The 24434-nt window shown below is 35.1% G+C and overlaps 1 protein-coding gene and 1 long non-coding RNA gene across 2 annotated transcripts in view; one reads left to right on the top strand and one right to left on the bottom strand.

The window, feature by feature from the left end:
- Nucleotides 1–24434, bottom strand: part of LOC149486837 (uncharacterized) — a 332103-nt gene that overhangs the window by 233025 nt on the left and 74644 nt on the right. The window lies entirely within an intron of this gene.
- On the top strand, nucleotides 291–24205 carry LOC149486842 (putative aconitate hydratase, mitochondrial). The gene is made up of 16 exons (XM_089698474.1): nucleotides 291–546; nucleotides 820–900; nucleotides 1039–1182; nucleotides 2352–2543; nucleotides 3033–3219; nucleotides 5708–5794; nucleotides 17218–17396; nucleotides 17666–17788; nucleotides 18155–18352; nucleotides 19060–19179; nucleotides 19799–19979; nucleotides 20361–20510; nucleotides 21207–21408; nucleotides 22064–22282; nucleotides 23090–23219; nucleotides 23695–24205. Exons 1-16 carry the CDS (start codon nucleotides 514–516, stop codon nucleotides 23827–23829), a joined length of 2361 nt encoding a protein of 786 aa, XP_089554600.1. The 5' UTR covers nucleotides 291–513; the 3' UTR covers nucleotides 23830–24205.

Here is a 24434-nt window from a genome sequence, read left to right as displayed (position 1 = left end):
TTTAACACAATTTGAATTAACTTTGATTATTTCGAAAAAACTACAATGAAACGAAAGCTTTAAAATTTTTTCCAACAATGAATAAATACTAACGATAAATCTTAATTACTTTTTCTAGTGCTCGATTGTGCGAAGCGTTGCTGTAGTTGGAACATTCAACGTTAAGCATTATGCCGCAGAATGCGCTCTAGTGCTGTAATTGGAAAACGGGGTTCAACACGTGATAAAATTTGAAACATGCCTATAAACTGGCAGCTGTCTGCTGTCATATCGCCAACAGCTGCCAAGTGCCAATTGCCATAGCCACCATACTTTGCTCCACAGCTTTGCTCCGCCAAATATATTTCGCTCGGTGGATGGTCGTGCGCGCGGCCAATTAATTATTAATTTATTTAATAATATTTAAATTGTACAGTGTACAAGTTTAACAAAAATAGATGCTGCCTAAATTTAATTAATTCTAAAATTAAGCCTTAATATTTTTATCGGTATCATATTTGGGGTCCGGCAACCATGGCTCACTGTATGAGAGTTTTGCATGGCCAGGTAAGATATACGTTTTATATCCACGTTCCACGAGTAATAAATTTATTATTATAATGAACTCGTTCAATGGTCATGATTTATCTCGATCAGTTTGTTTACTATTTTATCATCGGAGACACCATTAGTGATAACTACTGAATGAGAGGTCACATATTTGAGGTCAGTTTTGGTTACCTCTGCTGTAATTGCTATCGCTTTCTCGTTAATTTGCGTTTGTTATCTAGTACGCACTGGATAGTAAGCGCGAGGATGTTCAGTTTGTTGTTTTTTCAGGGTGGCAGGACGAGAACCGTTCTCTTGGAGATCCAGCAAAGATGCTTCAGCGTGTCCCCGCTCACCGCCGCAGCGGCCCAGGTACTTCCATCCCCGAAAAATGTGATTTTGTACAAGTTTTCTGTGATACAGTGACATTGTTATGTAATCAATGCAAGTGCGAAAAATACGATATGCGACGATTATATTGTGTTCTAAGTGAGCTAATATGTTTTTTAGGTCGCTATGTCGAAGTTCGACAAGGCTCCTTTGCCCTACGAGAAGTTGACGAAAAATTTAGAGGTGGTTAAGAAAAGGTTAGGTCGGGATATGACCTTGTCTGAAAAAGTTTTATACTCTCATCTCGATGACCCTAAAGGACAGGTAAGGAAAAATTGATAAATGACTTTGACACACTTGCTTTTGATAATAAGGATAAATTTTGGAGAGCACTTGTTTTTTGAATTTTAAGTTGTTTACATTTGGTACTTTTTTTTGTAAGTAATTTGTGTATGTTTCTGAAATGCAAAAAGATTAAATTTATTTATAAAAGCATTTTCATTATTTTAATGACTTCTTGCAAGTACTTATGAGTAATGTATTTGCTTGGCAGTATATTTAAATTACCGTTGAGAGTTGTATTAGAATTGATAAAATCCAATATGATTGCAATGAATGTAAAACGTAAGAAAACATTTTTATTTTGGATTGAAAACAGCATACCTATGTAAAAGATTTTCTTAAAAAAAAGTATTTGAAAAATTACTATGTATGTATGTACAATTACTTACAAATGTGCTAAACAATGTTACAATCATGTTAAGTATAAGAATAAACAAATAGATCTTTATAAGAAGCTAAATAAACATAGAAATGTGAAAAAAACTCGGAAAACAGATAAATATTGTGCCAAAATTCAAAACAATAATTCTAATAACATGAGACTCCAGCTTTACATCTTAATTTACTTTGGAAAATATTTGATAAAATATTGTATGTCATCATTTATTCTTTTCATTGATTAATCCAGTGTAAGATTATTTGATTAATTAATTATCTATGAATTTTTTCCAATCTAATTTAATTCCCATTCCAAAAGAATATCTTCAATCTATACAGATATACAGTAATAAGTTGCAGATCCAATGTCACAAACTACTCCTTCATTTTTAACTCAATAACAAAATAAACTCGTTTCCTTCACAACTCTATAATGAACAACTATGTTTTATTAATTTTATTTTATTGAAAACTCAACAAACATCCCAATTTTTAGTTTGCATCAACCGTTTTTCATTCCTTATCAATAACTAGCTTTCCACCCGCAGCTTCGCCCGCGCAGTCAAAGAAAAACCCGCCTAGTTCCCGTTCCCGTGGGATTTCCGGGATAAAACCTATCCTATTTCCCGGGGTAAAAAGTAGCCTATGTCCTTTCTCGGGTATCAAAATAATTCTATACCAAATTTCATACAAATTGGTATTTAAGGCGTGATTGAGTAACAGACAGACAGACAGAGTTACTTTCGCATTTATAATATTAGTATGGATAACAGGAGATCGAGCGAGGCACCAGCTACCTCCGCCTGCGCCCCGACCGCGTGGCCATGCAGGACGCAACAGCCCAGATGGCCATGTTGCAGTTCATCTCATCTGGTCTGCCGACTGTGGCTGTGCCTTCCACTATTCATTGTGACCACTTGATTGAAGCGCAGATTGGCGGTGTAAAGGATCTGGCTAGAGCTAAGGTATGAAAATTTATTAAAAAAAATTCAACTTTATTATTTTTATGTTAAGTTGTATAATGTACTGTTTTGTGTTAAAAAAAAATATCTTTTAAAAAATCTTTTTGTAATTAAAAGTACTGTTTAAATTAACTAATATAAATTATTCTTATCAGTGATATCCAAATAGTTCCCTATAAATGACACAGGAAGGAAACTATGTAGATTATCTTGTACTCATTAGAAAAGCTTCTATGTACTTACTCTCCTCTAATAATACAATATATGTACAGATACAACCAGTAGGGAAACTTCATACAACACATTCGAAATGGCTCACGCACACAAGCAAGCGTGTCTAAGGGTATTCTTATATCTGTCAATTATCATAATACCCTTAGGATTCTCGTAAACAGACTCTCTTGTGTGCGTAAGCCATTTTAAAAATGTTTTATGAAGTTTCCCTACTGGTTGTTTCTGTATATTATGCTAATAATGTCAATTATATCCCAGGACATCAACAAGGAGGTATACAAGTTTCTGGAAACCGCGGGGGCCAAGTACGGCGTGGGGTTCTGGAAGCCAGGGTCTGGCATCATCCATCAGATCATCCTGGAGAACTATGCCTTCCCCGGTCTGCTGATGATTGGTACCGACTCGCACACACCTAATGGAGGTGGTCTTGGAGGACTGTGTATTGGTTAGTATAATTTTTAAAGTGAAACTTTTATTACATCGTCTCAAACACCGAACAGTAAAAACATATAGAAGTGCTATAATGTCATATTAGTATGAAAACCAGTGTCGCCAAACCCACACATTTAAACCGATAGTTATACAGTACACTACAAGTAAACTATGTCTTTGATTGGACAGCTTAATTTGAGTAGAAACTGACTTAGGTTATAAATTCAGCATTTCAATATGTACCCTAACGCACCATGTTACGGTTTATTTTAGTATAACATCCCTAGGTATTTTAGCTGTTTTGTTTCTCCAAAATGAAATTCCAAATTCAAAAACATTCAGCTACTCCACAACAGAGGGCGTTAGTTTTCGATAGATATAACTTTGAACCTCAACACATAGAGATAAGGTTGAAATTTGTGTCACTCAACATTAATGACATTAAGTTGATATTTATCTGATGCTATGCTCTAAGGGATGTCAGCCTTGTTATCGATAATTCACAAATAAATATTTTTTTGTGCATTTTTTTTCTTTCTATTATATGAGTATAGTATAATGCGTCACATTTTGGAGTATGTTTATTACTACTAAGTACGTCTGTTCATATTATTATTATTAAATAAAAAACGGAATAGAATAGTATAAATCTATATTTACAAAATACAAACAGAAAATATGCATTATTTTAAATCTTGAACTGCTGTAGGTTTGATGTATCGGTGGCCTTTGTTAGACTGCTTAGTGTTGTTCGACATCAAGTTAACTCGTCACGTTGCATTTATCCATTTCTCTTTTAAATAAGCTTCTTTGGGAAATCTATAAAATAAATTGGACAAATGAAAGCTAAGGAAAAATAAATATAATATTTATAATGTTTGTCTTTTCTAAAGTATCGATACTGTCGATATGCGCCACAAGCATCACTAAACCGACATTCGTTTGTTTATTGCAATAATATTCTGGAAAGTCTTGTTTGCTGTTCAATCTATAATAGTACTAATTTCTTATGGTTTAAGGTTCATTTTGACTAGATATTTGTGTAAAATTTTGACAAATTACGACAAGCGAAGTTATAACATAAAATATATTATGTAAAATAAATAAAAATAAGACTTACCGATGGTATGAAATGCCTCCATTGCTGATATTATTTCGTCTGCTATCATTTTTGCACTCTAATACTGAACAACACGTCCTAATTAATGAATAAATATGGAAAAAAGGTTTGACAGCTGACAACCGACTCGAATATTTTTCTGCGCACAACTGAGAGCAAGTTAGGTGATCTTACCTTACTTGTGACACGTGGGCCACGCCCACATCACACTTCTATTTGTTTTTACTGTTCTGTGGTCTCAAACTTTTTGGTCTGTGTAGCGCATGTCGCGTGACGGTCGAACCGTCCGTACAAATACGATAATTTTGTGCCTAAGTTTCATTTTTACCGTGGTTTCATAAAACCACACAACATTTTTTTAATGTTGTGTTCATTATTATTTTTATTTGATTTATATGTTAAGTCGGGTAGTGAAAAATCGTTGATAAGCAATAAGGTCCCTTTAATAAATTTCATACAGAACTGATCAGCTGTTTTTGTGTGAAAGAGTAACAAATACACATTTATAATTCTATATAATAATATACTAGCTTACCGTCCGCGGCTTCGCCCGCTTTGTCTAAAACCTAATAAATTATATACTAAAACCTTCCTCTTGAATTACTCTATCTATTAAAAAAAACCCCATCAAAATCCGTTGCGTAGTTTTAAAGATTTAAGCATACATACGGACATAGGGACAGAGAAAGCGACTTTGTTTTATACTATGTAGTGAAGTGAAGTTAGGTAGTTTGAAGATCGCCTATAAGCAATTAGGTCTGTTTGACAAATTTCAGGACTGATCAGGGGCCGTATTATGACCTCTTATTTCCAGACAATTTACGCTGTGAATTGAACTGACTGGCAAATATTGATTTTGTGTAATACAGCACTATATAAATGAAACCCGTTTCGCGTTGTCACGGCATCACGTGTGAACGGGTGGACCGATTTCGATAATTATTTTTTATAATATTCCTTGAAGTACGAGGATGGTTCTTATGGAAAGAAAACATAAACATGTACCACGGGCGTAGCTGGGGCGGACCGCTAGTACAGCAATAAATACACATTCATATATTCTTACTAGCGATCCGCCCCGGCTTCGCCCGTGGTACATATTTTCGCAATAAAAGGTAGCCTATGTTCTTTCTCAGGGTCTAAGGTTATGCGTGAAAACCATATACATACATACATACATACATACATACAAACCTTTCCTCTTTATAATATTAGTATAGAAGATAGTATAGAAGTATAGATAAACTTTTGCATTTATAATATTAGAAGAAAACTCATAGGTCAAATCAAATTAATAATTTTTTGTCTATTTTAAAGTTTCCAATTATGTATTTGTACTTACTACTAGAAATTGAAATTTATATCTTTATATCTTATGCAGGTGTTGGTGGTGCTGATGCTGTAGACGTAATGGCCGACATCCCATGGGAACTTAAGTGCCCTAAGGTTATCGGAGTCAAGCTTACTGGTAAGTCACTTTTTAATTAATTGTCCATGAATATGTCACTTCTAGCAAGTGGAAAGAAATTATTTTGACTAAAATATGTACTACTAGCTGCTCCCCGCGGTTTCACCCGCGAGGCTCCACTCCTGTTGGTCGTAGCGTGCCTATAGCCTTCTTCGATAAATGGGCTATCTAACACTGAAAGAATTTTTCAAATCGGACCAGTAGTTCCTGAGATTAGCGCGTTCAAACAAACAAACAAACTCTTCAGCTTTATAATATTAGTATAGATTTATATAGGAAATTTTTATGAGGAAGACGTGTATTTTATTAAATGCTATATAGCCAGAGGCTTAAAAATAGCACTAGTATGCATTTAAGATTTGTTCTCGCCTCAATTGCACGAATTAGTATTGTATAGTTGAGAGCCCTTACAATCATTAAAGTATTGTTACTTGAAGTCCTGACTTCCATCGTGGCGGAAAATAAATACAAAAGAAATCTCTTCAAATTAACATTACCCGCGTATTTCACAATTTCGCTTCAATTGTTTTTGCTTAATCGAGGAACAAACAACTCTACCCTTTATTAAAAACTAAATTTCAGATTTTCAAAGAAAAAAAAAATTGTCAATAAATAGAAAAAAAAAATTCTAATTGTGTTCTAAATTCATTTTGATTTCAAATCGTGAAAGTGAACGTGACATTCTAAATTCAAACAAATAAATATGCAATAACATTCCATTCATAGAACTTTTGCTTATTGAATCAACATCTTCAAACTTGCAAGTAAAATAGACCTTATTTCTTAAGGAATAAGGGCCAAGGTAGCGTCTAAATTGATTTAATAGAAATTGTAGACGAAAATAAATGCAGTGTTGTGTGGCGAAGTGCCAATTTGTCAATGCTATGTGTTTTATGTTTATATTTTTATATCTATAATTTGATCGTGTTTATTATCATACAATTTTAATAACTCAGGCCCCGGAATCACAGACACAATAGAAAATCTATTGTGTCGTGGACCGATCGGGCCGTTCGGGGCTCAATGGAATTGTCCATTACCAGGGTTAATATGAAATAAAACGTTTTTGAAATACGTATCTTATATATTATAGTAAAATCCATATCAATATATATATTTTTTTTTATATTTAGACTAGCTGTGCCCCGTAGTTTTACTCGCAGTACTCCGCTCCTGTTTGTAGCGTGATAATAACTAACACCGAAATAATTTTTGAAATCGGACCAGTAGTTCTTAACATTAGCGCGTTCAAACAAACAAACAAACTCTTCAGCCTTATAACATTATTAAGTATAGATATCATATGAGTTATGACTCATATTTTACACGTTTCCTAGTGAACCTACGACCTCTGATCAATAGATATGCATTATCCACTGCACTATTATGATGTCTGGGATAATATTATCATAATTGTGATAATTAACTGCAATGAATTAAGTTATTATAATTAATTTTATTAATGAGACATTTGTTATGGAAAATTATTCACACATAAACTGAGTTTAACGTTATAATAATTCATAGTTCCTAAGCTGAGGGGATATAACGAGGGAATTTTATATCAATAAAAAAATATACCGGCCGAATTGATAACCTCCTCCTTTTTTTTGAAGTCGATTTAATATTGTTTTTTTCAGTAATTTATCTTCCTCTCAATTATAATCTAGGTCCATAAAGCAGGTTCAATTAAATTAAATGTGAAAATTTTCATTAACATCCGGTGCGTAGTTTCGGAGATTAGCGCGGACAAACATCCTGTCGCAAAATAATTATTTCAATAAGATAAACAGATAAAAGAACAATTTCGAAAGCCAAATTAAATTGAATATCTTATTTTAATATGAGTAGAAATATGCCTAACTTCTTTTTAATTTAAATTGTGTCAAATTAAGATTATACATAGTACATACATGCTTCTCAGGGCCGTCCTATCGACATTTGATCTTAGCGTAGACGGACGTAGTGCTGTATATAAATATAAATTATATTATATACGATTATTGTAATACGCAGTTCGTTATCAATAGGTACTTACTCGTGCCGTGTGTCAATTGATACATGCATTTATGTATGTACTTGAAAAATGGAAATATATTTCTTATTCCCGAAAATAGTTGATATGTTTTTGGAGCATTTTTGAAATTAAACTTCTTTAGGCGCGTTGAGAGTAAAATTTCAAGGTTTCGTCATGGCAATGCCGTCACGTCATGGAGTAAGGCGACGATTTTGGTGTTTTTGCATCTTAAGATGTTTCACTAATGACACGTGTGCTCGGCACACACGATGTTTTTTTTATTTTTATTATTCTAAGTTGTATGTTGTCTTTCAATAAGGTAATATTATTATAATCTGTATCTATACATATAATAAAATCGTAGGAAAGTCAAAACTGTACATTGAATATTTTTTTAAAAGAATACATAATCCATGATCTATAATCGATATAGAAGCCAAAAATATAGTTTTTAGAATTTTTGTCTGTTTGTCTGTTTGTCTGTTTGTCTGTTTGTCTGTATGTTTGTCCGAGCTAATCTCGAAAAGTACTGCATAGATTGACTTCAAATTTTGCATGAATATTACTAACAGGTCGTGTGAGGTTTTTTTAAACATATTATCATGCTATCACCTCCGGGGGAGGAGCTGTGAACCTTTACTTTTCTTACGTATTCCGTGAACTACGACAGCGTACAATCTAAAGACTCATGTTTAAATGTTGTTTTTGAGTAAGCCATGCTATTATCTAGCTTTACACTATAAAAACTACGTCATTTACGTAATTTGGGCAGAGAAACTGTTTAATGAATCTTAGTACTATAAAGACAAATTTGATTCAGCGCCATCTATGAGATTTCGTAAAAATCAAATCAATTTACATGTTAACACTACTGAACACAATGTTAAAAATTAATAATTTAAATATAATTATGTTATTTATTTATTTAACTCTTTAACCCATAATAAATCTTCCCTTCCCTATAAGGTGCGCTTATATAATTCGTGTGAATATACTACATTTTTAAAAGTGAGGGTAGATGTATATTATTTTAAGTCAAACTAGACACCATTACAGTTAATCTAATATTGATTGTGTTCATTGGTTACATTTTTAAAAATCTTCGTGTTTTAATAATTCGATCACGAGGCGGGACTCTAATACAAAAAGGTTAGTTCGTTGATAATTATTATTCCTTCATCATTTACATGTTGTTAGTAAAAATATACTTTGACTGTTAATACTTTTGTTCAGTATTTATCTGTATGATTATTGCTTGGTAATTAATATATTTTCATGTCGTATGCCTAATTATAAACATAAGTGTGATGTGAAACTAGCTGGATTTATTTTTACACACTCACAGTCTTATATTTTGTGTTAATGTTAAAATAGTATTAATAGTGTAAATCATAATATTTTTTCAAAGTTAAAAATATTTCCTTTTTTCTGATGGTGTTGCCATCGAATTAAACCGCGCTGTCGTTTCGTTCACAAAAAGTCATGTTATTAGGACCGAATATGTAGCCGCCTCAACTTACGGAAACGAGAGTAACCTGCGTTGTCTGTTAGTTATTATATAGTCGAATTTAACGTTACATGGAAATTGGAATCTAAATATATGTATACCTACTTATATTAAATCTGTAGAGGTCAATTCTGCACATGAAATATATTTCCTAAATAACTATCACGAGGTGATTAGAGATCGACATCGACGTCAAAAATGTTTGTCCGTCTGTCTGTCTGTATAACCGTTATAGAAACAAAAACTACTCGACGGATTTAAACGAAACTTGGTACAATTATTTTTCATATTCGTGAGCAGAGCAGCAACTCCATTTTTAAGCTTTCGTCGCGTGTGCGTTCTTAATGCGTGTATCTTAATGGTTAAAGCTACACAGAAATCAAGTATGAAAGAAATGTTCTCCATATTATATAAAAAATATCTCCCGACATCATAAATGTCTATCTTTTATGGTTGAGCTTAGGAGTTCAAAGCTTTCTGATTATATTTGTCTACTAGCTGTCCCCGCGACTTCGTTCGCGTGGAATAGTGACTATGGGACCTTATGACCATGGGCTCAGGGTGGGGCAACAATAAAAAATCATTTTTATTTTCATGCTCCCACTCCCGCGCCCACTCGCACTCCCACGCCATATGCCACGTTCAGTCCCAATCCCACGCCCACGCCCACTCCCCTTCACAATTAGTACCTACCAGATCAAAGCCAGGGTAAGCGCCCCACCCAGCCCCACCGTGGCTACGCCCATGCTGAATTACTACTTAACATACAATTATTGAGTAAATACGTACAACCATACTGTACTGTTGTACTACCATAAATAATTAAAAGAATTGTTATTAAAATTTCTTACTAAACTGAGCTAAAAAACTTACGTACCAAATTATTAAAGAAAATCAAGAAATGAAATGCCTAACCTATACCAAATAGTTACTACATATTGTAATTAAAAATTATGATTAGTATATAATATCGAAAATCAAAAAAGAAATGCCTAACTAATTCTACGTAAAATTTCTTTTAAATTATGTCATATTATTTTTTAGGAACCAGGGGGGGGGAGAGGAGCAAATTCTATTTCCTTCCTTTCTTAAACGGATGTTTTTAATAATCTATGGTGTAGCCAGTAGCCACTGATCAGCTTAATCGATACTCAGTTTTTATCAAATCCAGAAACAAATCCAAATTAGATCTTTCCTGTCTCACGCACGTAACTAAAGGCTGAAGAGAGAGAGAGCACGTAACTAAACCGTTTAGACGAAGAAAAGTGTATAGAAAAAGGAATAAATAATTTCATAAACTTCCCGACGATCTTTAAAAATAAATTATAACTTTCATTTTTTTCATTCCCACTTTTACCCCTATGTAGGTATAATAAGTGGATGAACCAATTTTGATACACTTTATCTAAGAACCAGCGTCGGAAAATATTCTGCCTAACAAAAAAAACCGCATCTAATTCGGTTTACCTGTTAGCCAGCTACGGTGCCATAGACAGACACACACACACACACAGAAATACATAGCGGTCAAACACATAACACCAGTCTTTTTGCGTCGGGGGTTAAAAATATAATACGACATAATTTAAAGGACATTTTATGTGGAAAATTTACCTATACACCAGGGTAGATAATTTTTGAAACAAAAAAAAATCGCAGTAGGATGAAACCCATTAGAAAAGGATATGATAAAAATGTAAGGAAAAATAAATTACGGTCAATCGGAGTTCGGGAAGTGGGAGGGGGGGAGCTTTTAAGAGAAAAAAATGGTTTCTCTTGATTTCTCGATAATAATAACACCTGCTAATTTTTTTCTACATATTTTAATTGTACAGACATCACTTTTCCACAATTTTATTATATGTATTGATGATGATGATTGAGATTATAACACTCTTAGTCCGTTTTAATTTTTATTCACCCGCATCAGTGCCACCTAAAAAATCTTTATATATCGAAATTCGAGCAAAGTTAAGAAAATGAGAAATAAAAGTTCTCAAGGATCGTTAGAGATAAGAGGCTTACTATTGACCGAAAACAACATAGCCACAGCAAATTAGATTCAGAATCGTCGATCAGATCGAATAATTCGTGTAGTTTTGAAAGTTACTACAGTTATTCCTAAAGGTGTCCCGATGAATATACTAAAAGCCCTCGAGGGAGGGACACAAGCCTGCGGTGGGGGAGGGGGGGAAAGGTCTCTTTTTCAAGGTTTTGACTTGTAACTCGAAAATTATTCATAATATCTGTTTAGTGACTTCTACATTAATTATTAACATTAAATTGCCTATAAATTACGTCTAAACATTTTTACCGTACGATCAATACTTTAGGAGATACATAGTACTTAAGGTGATAAAAATAAGAAACAACATCGTTATAGGTACTTGACTGTGATACAACCTCAGCTATTTACAGGAAGGGAAAAACATCAATTATCAAGATTTTTGATCAAAAGCCGTCACTAAAGGAAACAGCAACTGTATTTTATGACCCAACGTCAACTCAGGAGGTTATAGCAGAAGCCGGAGAAAAAATGTTTCTTGCAGTATACCGAGCGCCCTGTACTCAGTCTGAGATCAACAGACATCGATTCACAGTTTTTCTGAAATCTTGTACCAAGCCCAAACCGGATCTTTCTTCCCTCCCCCCTACCAAAGGGTCAGCAAAATATCACGCCTACAGAGTATTCCATCAAGTACAGGAGTGGCTTGGGAACCAACTGCCTCCTGAAATATGGGGTTGGAAGCGAAGAGTCGATGGATACTTAGAACCAATCACGACCTTGGATCCTCCTGCTCCTGAAGCGTTGTTAAATTCAATTTTTTGCCGATGTAAAAGTGGATGTTCCGGAAAATGCAGTTGCCGAAAAGCGGGCATTATGTGTAGTCTTATCTGTAACGGCTGCCTAGGAGCTTGTACTAATGGACCCCCTATCGATGTTAGTGATAAAGATGACGAAGATGAAACACAATTTGACTAATAAGTCGGCATACTCGTGCAAAAAAAGATGTTATTTCTTTTTATAATTAAAATTTGTAAAATTATGTTGTTTCTTATTTTTCTTACCTTTAATACTCTGTATCTCCTAAAGTATTGATCGTACAGTAAAAATGTTGAGACGTAATTTATAGGAAATTTAATGTAGATAATTAATGTAGAAGTCACTAAAGAGATATTATGAAAAAAATTTCGAGTTACAAGCAAAAACCTTGAAAAAGAGACCTTTCCCCCCCTCCCCCGCCGCCGGCTTGGGTCCCTCCCTCGGGGGCTTTTAGTATATTCATCTGGACATCTTTAGGAATAACTGTAGCAACTTTCAAAACTACACGAATTATTCGATCTGAATAAATTAATTTTCCCATACTAACATGTGTTATGCCGAACCTGAAACCGCTTCACAACGAGAATTGCGGCTCACAGCTGACCGCGAACGGCATGTACTATCCTGTGAGACCGAAACCTTCACTGAGGGTATATATAACGTCTCACAGCTGATCGCAAATGGCATATTGTACTATCCCGTGAGACCGAAACCCTCACTGAGAGGGAATTACGTCTCACAGCTGATCACGATCGTCATATTTTATCTCGAGAATTCTGAAACTTTTACTCAATATGAAGACCGTTTGACAAATAATAGGGTGCACCATAATATTATTCGATCTCTCGAAGATGAACATGAGCATAAGCAATGACTAGAGTAGGGACGCGAATATTACCATTATTTGAGACAAGAACGATTAATAAGTTTGTTTAATGAAAGATTAAGAATTGAAACTATTGGTCTCTTTAAACGGACGAATAGCGAGAGGCCCGTCTTATTGCGGACAGATTTCGACATAGTCTTAATGACTTAGAGGTAAACATAGAAGATCAATCTACAAATTCGGTGGTGTGGTCCGACAAAATAATATAAAAGTGGGTTTGCTTATAACCTCACAATTGATTACAGATCATCTTCTGTATAGGCGATATTAACGTAGTATGTTCTTTTTGTAATGCTTTAAAGTGGAGTAAGGAGTCGGCTTTCGTTTGAAGATACGCCGGAACCTTTGAAATCACTACTTTTAAGTTTTAGAGGAACATGTGCAATCTAAACAGTTCTTAGACAATATTAGCTCTTATAGTATTGCGTTTTAAATGATCCTTTGGTGCTCAACAATTATTAGATGCTCCTTTCATTCTTACTTTTAAGATACAAGGTCAAGTTCATCATTTGATAGGATCCCTTTTGCCTGAAGGCCAACCTAAGTTTCTTTAAATATATTTTGTATTCGACTACGACGAATAATCGAATACAAGAAATCAATATTTCTCGAATTTAAAACTGAACTCATTTCACAATTTTAGAACATGTTAATTCATCAGGTTAATCCGTATATATGCGTTTTAAATCGACATTAGAAGCTTTTCCTCAAGATGGTGATATTAATATAAAATTGGTATAAATGCCGATAGACGGAAGTCTATCAGCACTCAGGAATTCCCTGAGCGTGTTATAACGCCCAGGCCGCAGTATTACAATTTTTCCTACAGTAGGGCGACGAATGTATTTTCGCATAGCAACGGAGGGGAACTCGTGGGGGGTAAAGTGACGCGGGCCACGTACCACAAACATGTTTAGTTTGTAGTACCGAGCGCGAAAGAAAGTCATCGTGTTTTTAGTAAAGTTACTATGTAAACTAACGTAATTTATTACTTAGGTACATATTCTATAATGGTGCGCTCAAACTGTTAATCTACATTTAATTTAGATTATTATTTTAATTACTAAGAAATGTAGAATTTAAATCACATTCATTCATGTTTTCCTCAGATATTCGATGTCTATGATTTTCGATGATTTTAAGATTTTCTTATCAGAGTATTCAATTTTAATGTAGTTAAATTTTATAAGAGACAATTAAGAACATTCAAAAATAAAGTGTCACGTATTTTTTTTAAACGACGAATGACGAAAAACGACCGAATCGCGGACGAAGTCGCGGGCAACAGCTAGTACAAAATATGTCTGTTCAAAATCTACTTACGGTAAAAAATTGGTAGTTCTATTTATGACTAAAGTCACCTTGATAACCCTAGCGTATTTTCAAGATAAGCACATTTGTATAAAAAAATGAGTTAATTGGGTTCAAATTGTTGCAAATACAATAATCCCAAATGAGTCGACCGATAAAACGCATACCTAGTTGATTTAAATAATAAATAGAAACTTAATTTTAATAAAAAAAAAAACAAGATTATCTATACATCTATACAAATATTATAAAGAGGAAAGGTTTGATTTTTTGTTTGTTTGTTTGTTTGTATGAATTGAATAGGCTCCGAAACTACTTGGCAGATTTGAAAAATTCTTTCACTGTTGGAAAGCTACATCATTTCTGAGTGACATAGGCTAGGTTTTATCCCGGAAATCCCACGGGAACGGGAACTATGCGGGGTTTTTTTTTGAAAACGCGGGCGAAGCCGCAGGCGGAATGCTAGTAAGAAAATAATTAAAGATATTAATGACCAATTTTTTACAGAAAATTATTGTTGGTCAATTGCAAACTCCCTCAACATTATCATTTAAAATTAATATTATTAACAAAATAATATTATAGAGCAGTGAAATCTTATGCTTTCTATCTATAGATATTTGATAAAACTTTTAATATCCCTAAATTCCACTGACGTTTAATTGAAGCAATAAACATTAATATGATACTACTGCAGTGTACTAAACAAAATTCTTAAAATACGTTTATCGCTAGAGCAAACATTGGAAAAAGGTGCTCAATGTTTCCATAGGTTTGCGCAGACGGTTATGTAAAACAAACAACATGATAACAAGGTATTGTTCAATGATATGCGCTATCGAGTGTCCTCTTGATGGGCGCAATTGGTTATAAGTGTAGGTTTTATATTAATTGAGAGATGCTTTGAGTTTAACCGACTTTAAAGAAGGATGAAGTATATTTTTTTTTAATTCATAATTATGTCGTAATTAAATACTAATTGTACTCGAGAAATTATTATGTCAACCATTTTATTTCTACAAACTTAAACTTTAATACAACAACAAACTAAAAAAAAGGATTAGAACTTCCATTATTATATGAACATAATTACAAATTCTGAAGTGCAATAGAAAAATATAAACTTAAAGATTTTTTTCATAATTTATAAATATACATACTTACATACCTAAGTATAATCCTATATATGGATAAAATATTATTAACTAGCTTCCGCCCGCGACTCCGTCCGCGCGGGAAAATTAAGATTTTTTTTTCTACGTATTTTTCCGGGATAAAAAGTATCCTATTTTATGCCCAGGATAATAAGGTATAATTATACCAAGTTTCATCGAAATCGAACCGTTAGTTTTCACGTGATGCCTTCACATACAGACAGACAGACAAAAATTTTTTTTATCACATATTTGGGTTTGGTATCGATCCAGTAACACCCCCTACTATTTATTTTTTCAATATTTTCAATGTACAGAATTGACCCTTCTACAGATTTATTATATGTATCACTACATAGTATAAAACAAAGTCGCTTTCCCTGTCCCTATGTCCCTATGTCCCTATGTCCCTTTGTACGCTTAAATCTTTGAAACTACGCAACGGATTTTGATGCGGTTTTTTTTAATAGATAGAGTGATTCAAGAGGAAGGTTTATATGTATAATAAGATCCATTAAGTAGTGGAGAAGTACTGTTATTTTTGAGGTTTCTAATGTGATGTCGTAAAAAATTACATTTATTCCGCTTACATTGCAAACGCAGGCTGAACCCAATGTACTAAGTATTATACACATTGAAAAGGTCTACAGAAAAGTCCGCGATGGTATATGTCTATCTCTTATGGATAACCCACAATAACTTTTTTTTGTCATTTACTTTTTACGACAAATAATGGCTAATTTTCGAAGCGATTTTAACCAATACAGCATTAATCCTTAACCAATTAAATACCATGGATACATTGTTCATTTAATATAGATCTATATGGCCCTTTACACCGTATGATTTAAGTGAATATTTTCGAAGATATTACAGATTTAAAAATTGCAGGACGTAGCGTTTGCGGCCGCCCGGCTATGTATTTTATACCCGTGCGATGCCGGAGGCCGGAGCGGGCCGCTATATTTTTGTACCTATACAACGTTCACAATTTTTCTGTAGTGTATTTAGTATCAGCATTGCACCCGTGCGAAGCCGGGGCGGGTCGCTAGTAGATTTATAAATTTATCAAAAAAATCCATTATTTCAAGAAAAAGTTTGTCATTCTTGATATCTCACATTCGTTTTGTATTTTGTAATCTACAATCTGATAAAAGAAAAATTTACATGACGTAAATATTCAGATATTGTACAACAAGCTATTATCATTGTGCAAGCAATATGAAAATGAAGATACAATTGGGATAAAAAAATGTAAAGCTGAATTTATTTTTATTACGTTACCAGCTGCGCCCCGCGGTTTCACTCGTATGACTCCGCTCCTGTTGGTCTTGATAGCGTGATTATATATTATAGCCTATAGCCTTCCTCGATAAATGGGCTATCTAACACCGAATTTATTAAGTCGGACCGGAAGTTCGTTCCTGATATAGCGGAGCTTTATAATATTAGTATAGATAAACCTCTTTGAACAGCGAGTTATAAATAAATAAAAAGTAATTTATTTAATAATACTAAATGTTATATGTTATTACTGCAAATTTTCTATGATTTTTTTTTGTAAGTTTAAACGTGTTTTAATAGATTTTAACTACAAAATAATAACACTAAAGACTACATACAACATCATCGGCAAGCTTATAATGACGTATATTATAGAAGCTAAAAAGGTACCATTAATAAATGGAATAAATATTTAAAATCAATTTTTTATCCTTCGCCAGGCAAACTCTCCGGCTGGACGAGCCCCAAAGACGTGATCCTCAAAGTGGCCGGTATCCTCACAGTCAAGGGTGGTACTGGAGCCATAGTGGAGTACCACGGTCCTGGAGTTGACTCCATCTCATGTACCGGCATGGCTACCATCTGTAACATGGGCGCGGAGATCGGTGCTACAACTAGTGTGAGATTTTTTTACATTTTTTGTGATTTTTTGCGATTTTTTGGTCGTCAAAGTGAGGTATAGGTGAAGAGAGGGACAATCGACAAAGTGGAGTACATAATAGATCTTTCAGAAAAGTTATCATATTCCAAAAAAAAATGTGTAAAAAATAATTTATATAATTCAACACTTGCACTTGTTCACCACTGTTATTTTATCTGTTAATACAAATATTTTTGTAAACTGTAAATCTATGAAAAGCTTAGAAATAATGGTTGATATTTAACCAGGTGTTCCCCTACAACTCGCGCATGGAGGCCTACCTCAAGTCGACCGGACGCCAGGGAGTCGCCTCAGCTGCCAACTCATACAAACACCTTCTCACACCCGACCCTAAGGCACCTTATGATCAGGTAATTATTCAAATTTAAAGATATTAATGGCAGTGGATTTTTTCTTATTTTTTGGGAAAATTTTGGTTAGAAGTTGCTTATTGCAATAATGTTGCTTATTGCAAAAATAAAGGGATATGTTCAAATTAAAAAAAAATAATTATAATTTAAAGTCTGTTATAGCGTAGAACTGAACTTTCTACAAACAATACATTTGAAAAAGTTTGTTTTTTTGTAGTTCAATTAAATTAAATTGCATACATCTATTATTTGTCTATAGTATATTAACTTTTTTGAGAAATTCTTGTTTATTGTAACACTAATGGTTCCTATATACAGATTCAAAATGCACTGTCTCTTTATACTAACCAATTCCAAAACTTGCAGCTCATCGAAATCGACCTATCAACCCTGGAGCCGCACGTGAACGGACCTTTCACCCCCGACCTTGCAAACCCCATCTCCAAATTAGGTGAAGCAGCCAAAAAGAACGACTGGCCCGTGGATATCCGTGTTGGTCTTATTGGATCCTGTACTAACTCCTCGTATGAGGATATGGGCAGGTGCGCCAGTATTGTGAAGGAGGTGAGTTTGGGATAATTAGATAAGAAGTGAGCTAAAAAATAGGTCCTTCGAACCGGATTGGGGGAGAAACTTAGATTAAAGTGTTAGTTTTAAATGTGGACATAGAAATGTATCTTTAAATTTGTCAAAGTTAAATTTTCTGTCATATGCTGTTTTTGTTATTTTTCATACATATTATTTTTCAATTTTAAAATTAAATATTTTAAATTATCTTTTTAGTTTTCAATTGCTGAAACTAAAAGTGAAATACGTCAATTTCCATTCAAATTCAAATTATATTTATTTGGAAGAATGCAGTTACAAATTATTTTTTCTTTAATAAAACTAATCATACTATTTCTACTTGACTGTGAAAGTGATTCAGTGTAAAAGTGTGTAATTCAGTGTAATTCCTAAACGTGATTCAGTTAAAAAATTGGTTGTTTGTAAAGTAGGTTTACGATCGAGATATTTACGTGATAACGTCTTATTGGTGGCAGCGCTCGAGATGAGACGGGAGATCGGTCCGTCTCTCTCTCGTTATACCTGCGATCGCGCTCGTGAGGTTTTGGTGTGACACAAGTTTCTGAACATGTCACCCGACTAAAACGATTTTGAAAACGTTATCACGTCAAAACTTGACCAAATTATTACTTTTCCTTGCACTCATTTTTTTAATAAACATGACTCATTATTATAATAATTTTAACCCGTACCCCCGTTTACAGGCGCTCAGTCACGGACTCAAGTCCAAGATCCCGTTCAACGTGACGCCCGGCTCAGAACAAGTGCGCGCTACCATCGAGCGGGACGGTATTGCACAAACTCTCAGGGACTTTGGAGGCACTGTGAGTTTTGTTTTTTGTTTTTTGTAGTTGGAAGAGATGGTTGTTGCGCAAATTGAGAGTGGCTGCGCCGCACGTTAATTGGAGTAAATAATAACAGGAGTTAAGAGTATGGATAAAATTTGTAGTAATTCAAAAAGTCATCAGAATTCCCATGGAAATGAAGTAAAACTAGTATTTTTATTTACATAATTATATTCAGATAAATTAGTCATTAGCCCGGTTTACACGCACACTCTTTACCGCGTGATTGAGTGCGCGGGATTGAACGCGGGAAAGCACGCGCGCTGAGGAAAGAGGAAAGATTGTGCGTGTATACGATAATCGCGCGCGATTGATCGAAGTAAAGCGTGGCGCGTTGGAGTGTGTGCGGAGTGGACGCGCAATCTCGTTCTCTCTGTCATCGTTTAAATGCTCGCTCTTTCCCGCGTGAAAGCCGAATCGCGCGCGAAAGAGCGTGCGTGTAAACCGGGCTATTAGCTCTCCCGCTAGAAAAAAACTGTTGTTGCTGTCTGCTGGGACCATTATAAAAGGGACTTGCTTCCGTTTCCATTATTCAGTAATAGTTACTTAAAAAAATAAGCGAGCAATATGTGTATAATATTAAGCTTCACTTAATCAGGTGCTAGCGAACGCGTGTGGCCCTTGCATCGGGCAATGGGACCGCAAGGACGTCAAGAAAGGCGAGAAGAACACGATAGTGACGTCATACAACCGCAACTTCACCGGCCGCAACGACGCCAACCCGGCGACACACTGCTTCGTCACCAGCCCGGAGCTCGTCACTGCTCTGTCTATTGCCGGTTAGTATATACAGACAGACATACAAGCACACAAATGCTAAAACACACGCAGCTACACATACGTTGCTACACACACGTTGCTACACACACGTTGCTACACACACGCAGCTAAACACACGTAGTTACACACACGCAGCTACACACACGCAGCTACACATACACAGCCACATACACGCAAGCGTGCACACACATGCACGTATGGTTAAATATAATGAAATACGTCACGTTCTTGAAAACATACGCATGGATGGATGATTATGGATGAAGAAGTTAAAAATTGCAGAAGAAAAGCTGAAATTTGTAAGCAAAGCTTAAGCCGTTTCATAACATACCATTCACATTATATAACACTCCATAACCCTACTTGTTTTATTTATGCAGGTCGCCTGGACTTCAACCCCGTGACAGACGAGCTGCAAGGGTCTGACGGCAAGAAGTTCAAGCTATCAGACCCGTTCGGCGACGAGCTGCCCACCAAGGGGTTCGACCCCGGACAGGACACGTACGAACATCCCCCCGCTGATGGCAGCAGTTAGTATTTGTTTCATATTTAGTGACAAATAGTATGGGAAGTAAGTTTTCAGAAAGGTCAGACGGCAAAAGTTCATGATGTCGGACGCTTTCGGCGGATTAATTTTGTAAGAGATATAAAATACTTCGAAACAACGGGATTAATGATAAAATAAATAATTAAATAATAAATAAACAAAATCATCTTTATTTGGTTCTCACAACATTAGAAGGTTACAAAACTCAATTATACTACACAAAGAGAGGATAACGTCGATAGATAATTCACGTTATAAACTAGTAAAAAATTGCCCCAATCCATTATAAACCCCGTGACAGCATGACCTAGAAACTATTTAATATAATTTTAAATAAATAATAATCGACTGACCGGTTAGTAGTGGGCCTGCCTTCCAAGCCAGAGGTCGTGGGTTCGATTCCCACCCGGGGCAAATATTTGTGTGATGAACATAGATCTTTGCTCTGTGTCTGGGTGTTAATTATCTATTTATGTATTTATTTAAAAATTATACATAATATATGTATGTTTATCAGCCATCTGGTTTCCATAACACAAGCGAACGCTTAGTATGGGATCAGATTGTGGCGTGTGTGAAAATTGTCCTGAAATATTTATTTATCTGCTGATTAATTACCTCTCCGCATAATATTGTGGATAAAAACTAAAATTTAACTTATTCATAATTCCACCCCCAGAGGTGCAAGTAGACGTGTCCCCCACCTCCGACCGTCTGCAGCTCCTGGAGCCCTTCGACAAGTGGAACGGCAAGGACCTCACGGACCTCACCATCCTCATCAAGGTGAAGGGCAAGTGCACAACGGACCACATCTCAGCGGCCGGACCTTGGCTGAAGTACAGAGGGCATCTGGACAACATCTCCAATAATATGTTTATCACGTGAGTTGGGGATTTTTTTTTATAATGTGTGTAGGGAAAGTTTTTATATGGAATATTGCAATTCGTTGTAATATTGTTAAGCGAATGTCGGTTATTGTGTTGTAATGTAATCTAATCGTAAAGTAATAATAATCAAACCTTCGCTGAAGCGAAATCGATTTGTCCCGTGCTACCGTTCGCAGGTAGTGAGTATGTAGTTTAAAAGAAGACTTTACGAATACTATTTTGTAAAATTTAACACGAAATAAATTTTCCAAGTTTAAGCAATTTAATTGACTTGAGTGCAAAGTGACGTGTGTAATATAATTTATATTTGTGTTATTTAATAATATTGAAATTAATTGGTGTCCCACAACACAGTAAATTTCTCGAAAGGGCCTCTGCGTGTTGGATCCGTGTCCCCACGTAAGCCTTCCAAAGGACCGGGTACCTTCTGATGGTACCCGAGTATTATGGATTGAAATTGCCTTATTCGAATGTCACTTATATTCGAATCGGTAATTTAAAAAAAAAACCCTACCCATACATAAAAATGTTTTTGAGTATAACTATGGTAACTGTCTTATATTATAATCTATGGTAACTATTAACCACGGTGCAACAAAATATTCGTAAAAGTTTACATGAATAAAAAAATGTAATCATCTACCAACAGCGCAACAAACGCTGAAAACGGCGAACTGAACAAGGTCCGCAACCAGCTCACGGGCGAGTGGGGCCCCGTGCCCGCCACAGCGCGCGCCTACAAGGCGGCCGGCACCCCGTGGTGTGTGGTCGGCGATGAGAACTACGGCGAGGGATCTTCCCGGGAACACGCTGCACTGGAGCCGAGGCATTTGGGCGGCAGAGCGATTATTGTCAAGTCTTTCGCGCGGTAAGTAAGCATAAATAGAGGAAAAGAGACAAATTACACACTATAAGTTACAAATGACACGCTAAACACAAGTTGTATATGACACGCTACACACAACAAGTTGCAAATGACACGCTACACACTACAAGTTACATATGGCAGGCACGCTACACACATCACTTTACAAATGACACGCTGCACATAACACGTTACAAATGACACGCTACACATAACACTTTACAAATGACACGCTACACACAACAAGTTGGAAATAGCACGTTTCACATGACAAGCTATGAGTGACACGCTACCCACAAAAGGTTACAAATGGCAGGCTAGACACAACTATTTAGAAATGACACCCTACACACACCTTGTTACACAAAAAAAAGTGTTGTATCGTGTATTCCGTAAAAAAGTTTAGTTTCCAAAATAAACATTGTGAATATGGAAAATTAACTCAATGAAATTGATACAATATTGTTTTCTACACTACTTTTTTGACACCAACAAATTCATAAATCACATTCAATTTGACTGACCGGTTGGCTTGGTTGGTAGTGGCCCTGCCTTTCAAGCCATAGGTCATGGGTTCGATTCCCACTCAGGGCAAATATGTATTTGTGTAATGAACATAGATGTTTGTTCTGTGTCTGGTTGTTAATTATCTATATAAGTATTTACTTAAAAATTATATATGAATGTTTATCAGCAATTTGGTTTCCATAACACAAGCGAAAGCTTAGTATGGGATCAGATCATGCCGTGTGTGAAAATTGTCCTGATATATTTATTATTTTTTTTTTATTTATTTATTCCTCACTGCAGTATCCACGAGACGAACCTCAAGAAGCAAGGTCTATTACCGCTGACGTTCGCGAACCCGGCCGACTACGACAAGATCCAGCCCACGGACAAGATCTCCCTGTTGGGACTCAACGGACTGGCGCCTGGCAAGGTATTGTATTTATAGTTATACATATGTGTGCTTTAGACCTTTAGTAGGGAAAACAGGAAAAAATATCTTGAATCGATTAGTTTTAAAAGTTGAGGATTGATTTTGAGACTTGGACCCTAAGTTCAATCAAACATATTGTGTTAAATTAACAAATTAGTTTAAATATAAATATCACATTTTGAGAAGTAGTTTAGTTACATATATTGTAACTTCAAGTAACGCATATTTTTAAACACAGCAAATCAAACAAATGTGTAAATAAATAATAATTTTATAACATTGTATTTTACTAATTGGCATTTTTAAAGTTCCTACATTGAAATTAACTAAATATGTAATGACGATTCGAAAGTGCTTCTAAAAGAAGTCTAACAATTGAATATATTAATGTTTGAGTTTGATATTTTTTTCACGATTTGTGTAAAAAATATCTTCATATTTTTAGAAATATTCTAAATTTATTGTTTATTCGCAGCCCGTGGAGTGCGAGATCAAGCACAAGGACGGCAGCTCTGAGCGCATCAAACTGAACCACTCGCTCAACGAGCAGCAGATCGCGTGGTTCCGCGCGGGCTCCGCCCTCAACCGCATGAAGGAGCTCGCCAAGTGAGCGGAGCCCTAGCCCTCCGCCCCACCAGGCAGCAACGTAGCATTAAAAAATAAAAAATCGCCTTCACTTCGAATTTCACCTGTCACTTTTTGCCGCGAAATGAAATGTCAAACTTAGACAATACAGATAATTATTCTAGTTCTTAAATAATGATGTTGAAGCATGTTAAATTGTTACCGATTTTAGTACAATTTTCTATGGTAGCGCATTTTTTTATATTGTCGCGGCGTCTGAATCTTACCTAGAGTTGTAGTATAGATGCGTATAGAGTTAAGTTCGAACGTTTATTCGATGTATTATTATAAATCAGTAATTATGTAAGCGAAACTATTTTATTTATGTACATAATTGTTAAAAAATAAAATTACGTACGTAATATGGTTGTTTTTATTCCTGTCATCCCTGTACTCCTAATGGAATAGAGATATTTCAATCATCAAATTCTGAATCTTAAAATAATTATATTACATTTTTTTTGTTCATGCGAGTAACATTTAGAATTGAATACAAAGTCAATAAAGTAAGTACAGTACATATAGTCAAATATCTCAGCTCATTCTGTACTCTGACCACACTGAGATGTCTTTAAATGAAGAATATACTTG

Source organism: Colias philodice, chromosome 8 (assembly GCF_061535455.1).
Source record: "Colias philodice isolate Cphi_HAF_F1 chromosome 8, ilColPhil1 Martin Lab GWU primary, whole genome shotgun sequence".
Lineage (NCBI taxonomy): Eukaryota > Metazoa > Arthropoda > Insecta > Lepidoptera > Pieridae > Colias > Colias philodice.
The sequence above is the reverse complement of the archived record's forward strand: the minus strand, read 5'-3'. Positions and strand labels throughout refer to the sequence as shown.

Bases quoted from the DNA above. Each gene is read 5' to 3' on its own strand.
- LOC149486842 (XM_089698474.1), top strand. From the start codon at position 514: ATGGCTCACTGTATGAGAGTTTTGCATGGCCAG. The intron at 1,183-2,351 runs GTAAGGAAAAAT...TATGGATAACAG, and splicing joins TCGATGACCCTAAAGGACAG to GAGATCGAGCGAGGCACCAG. The intron at 22,283-23,089 runs GTAAGTAAGCAT...TCCTCACTGCAG, and splicing joins ATTGTCAAGTCTTTCGCGCG to TATCCACGAGACGAACCTCA.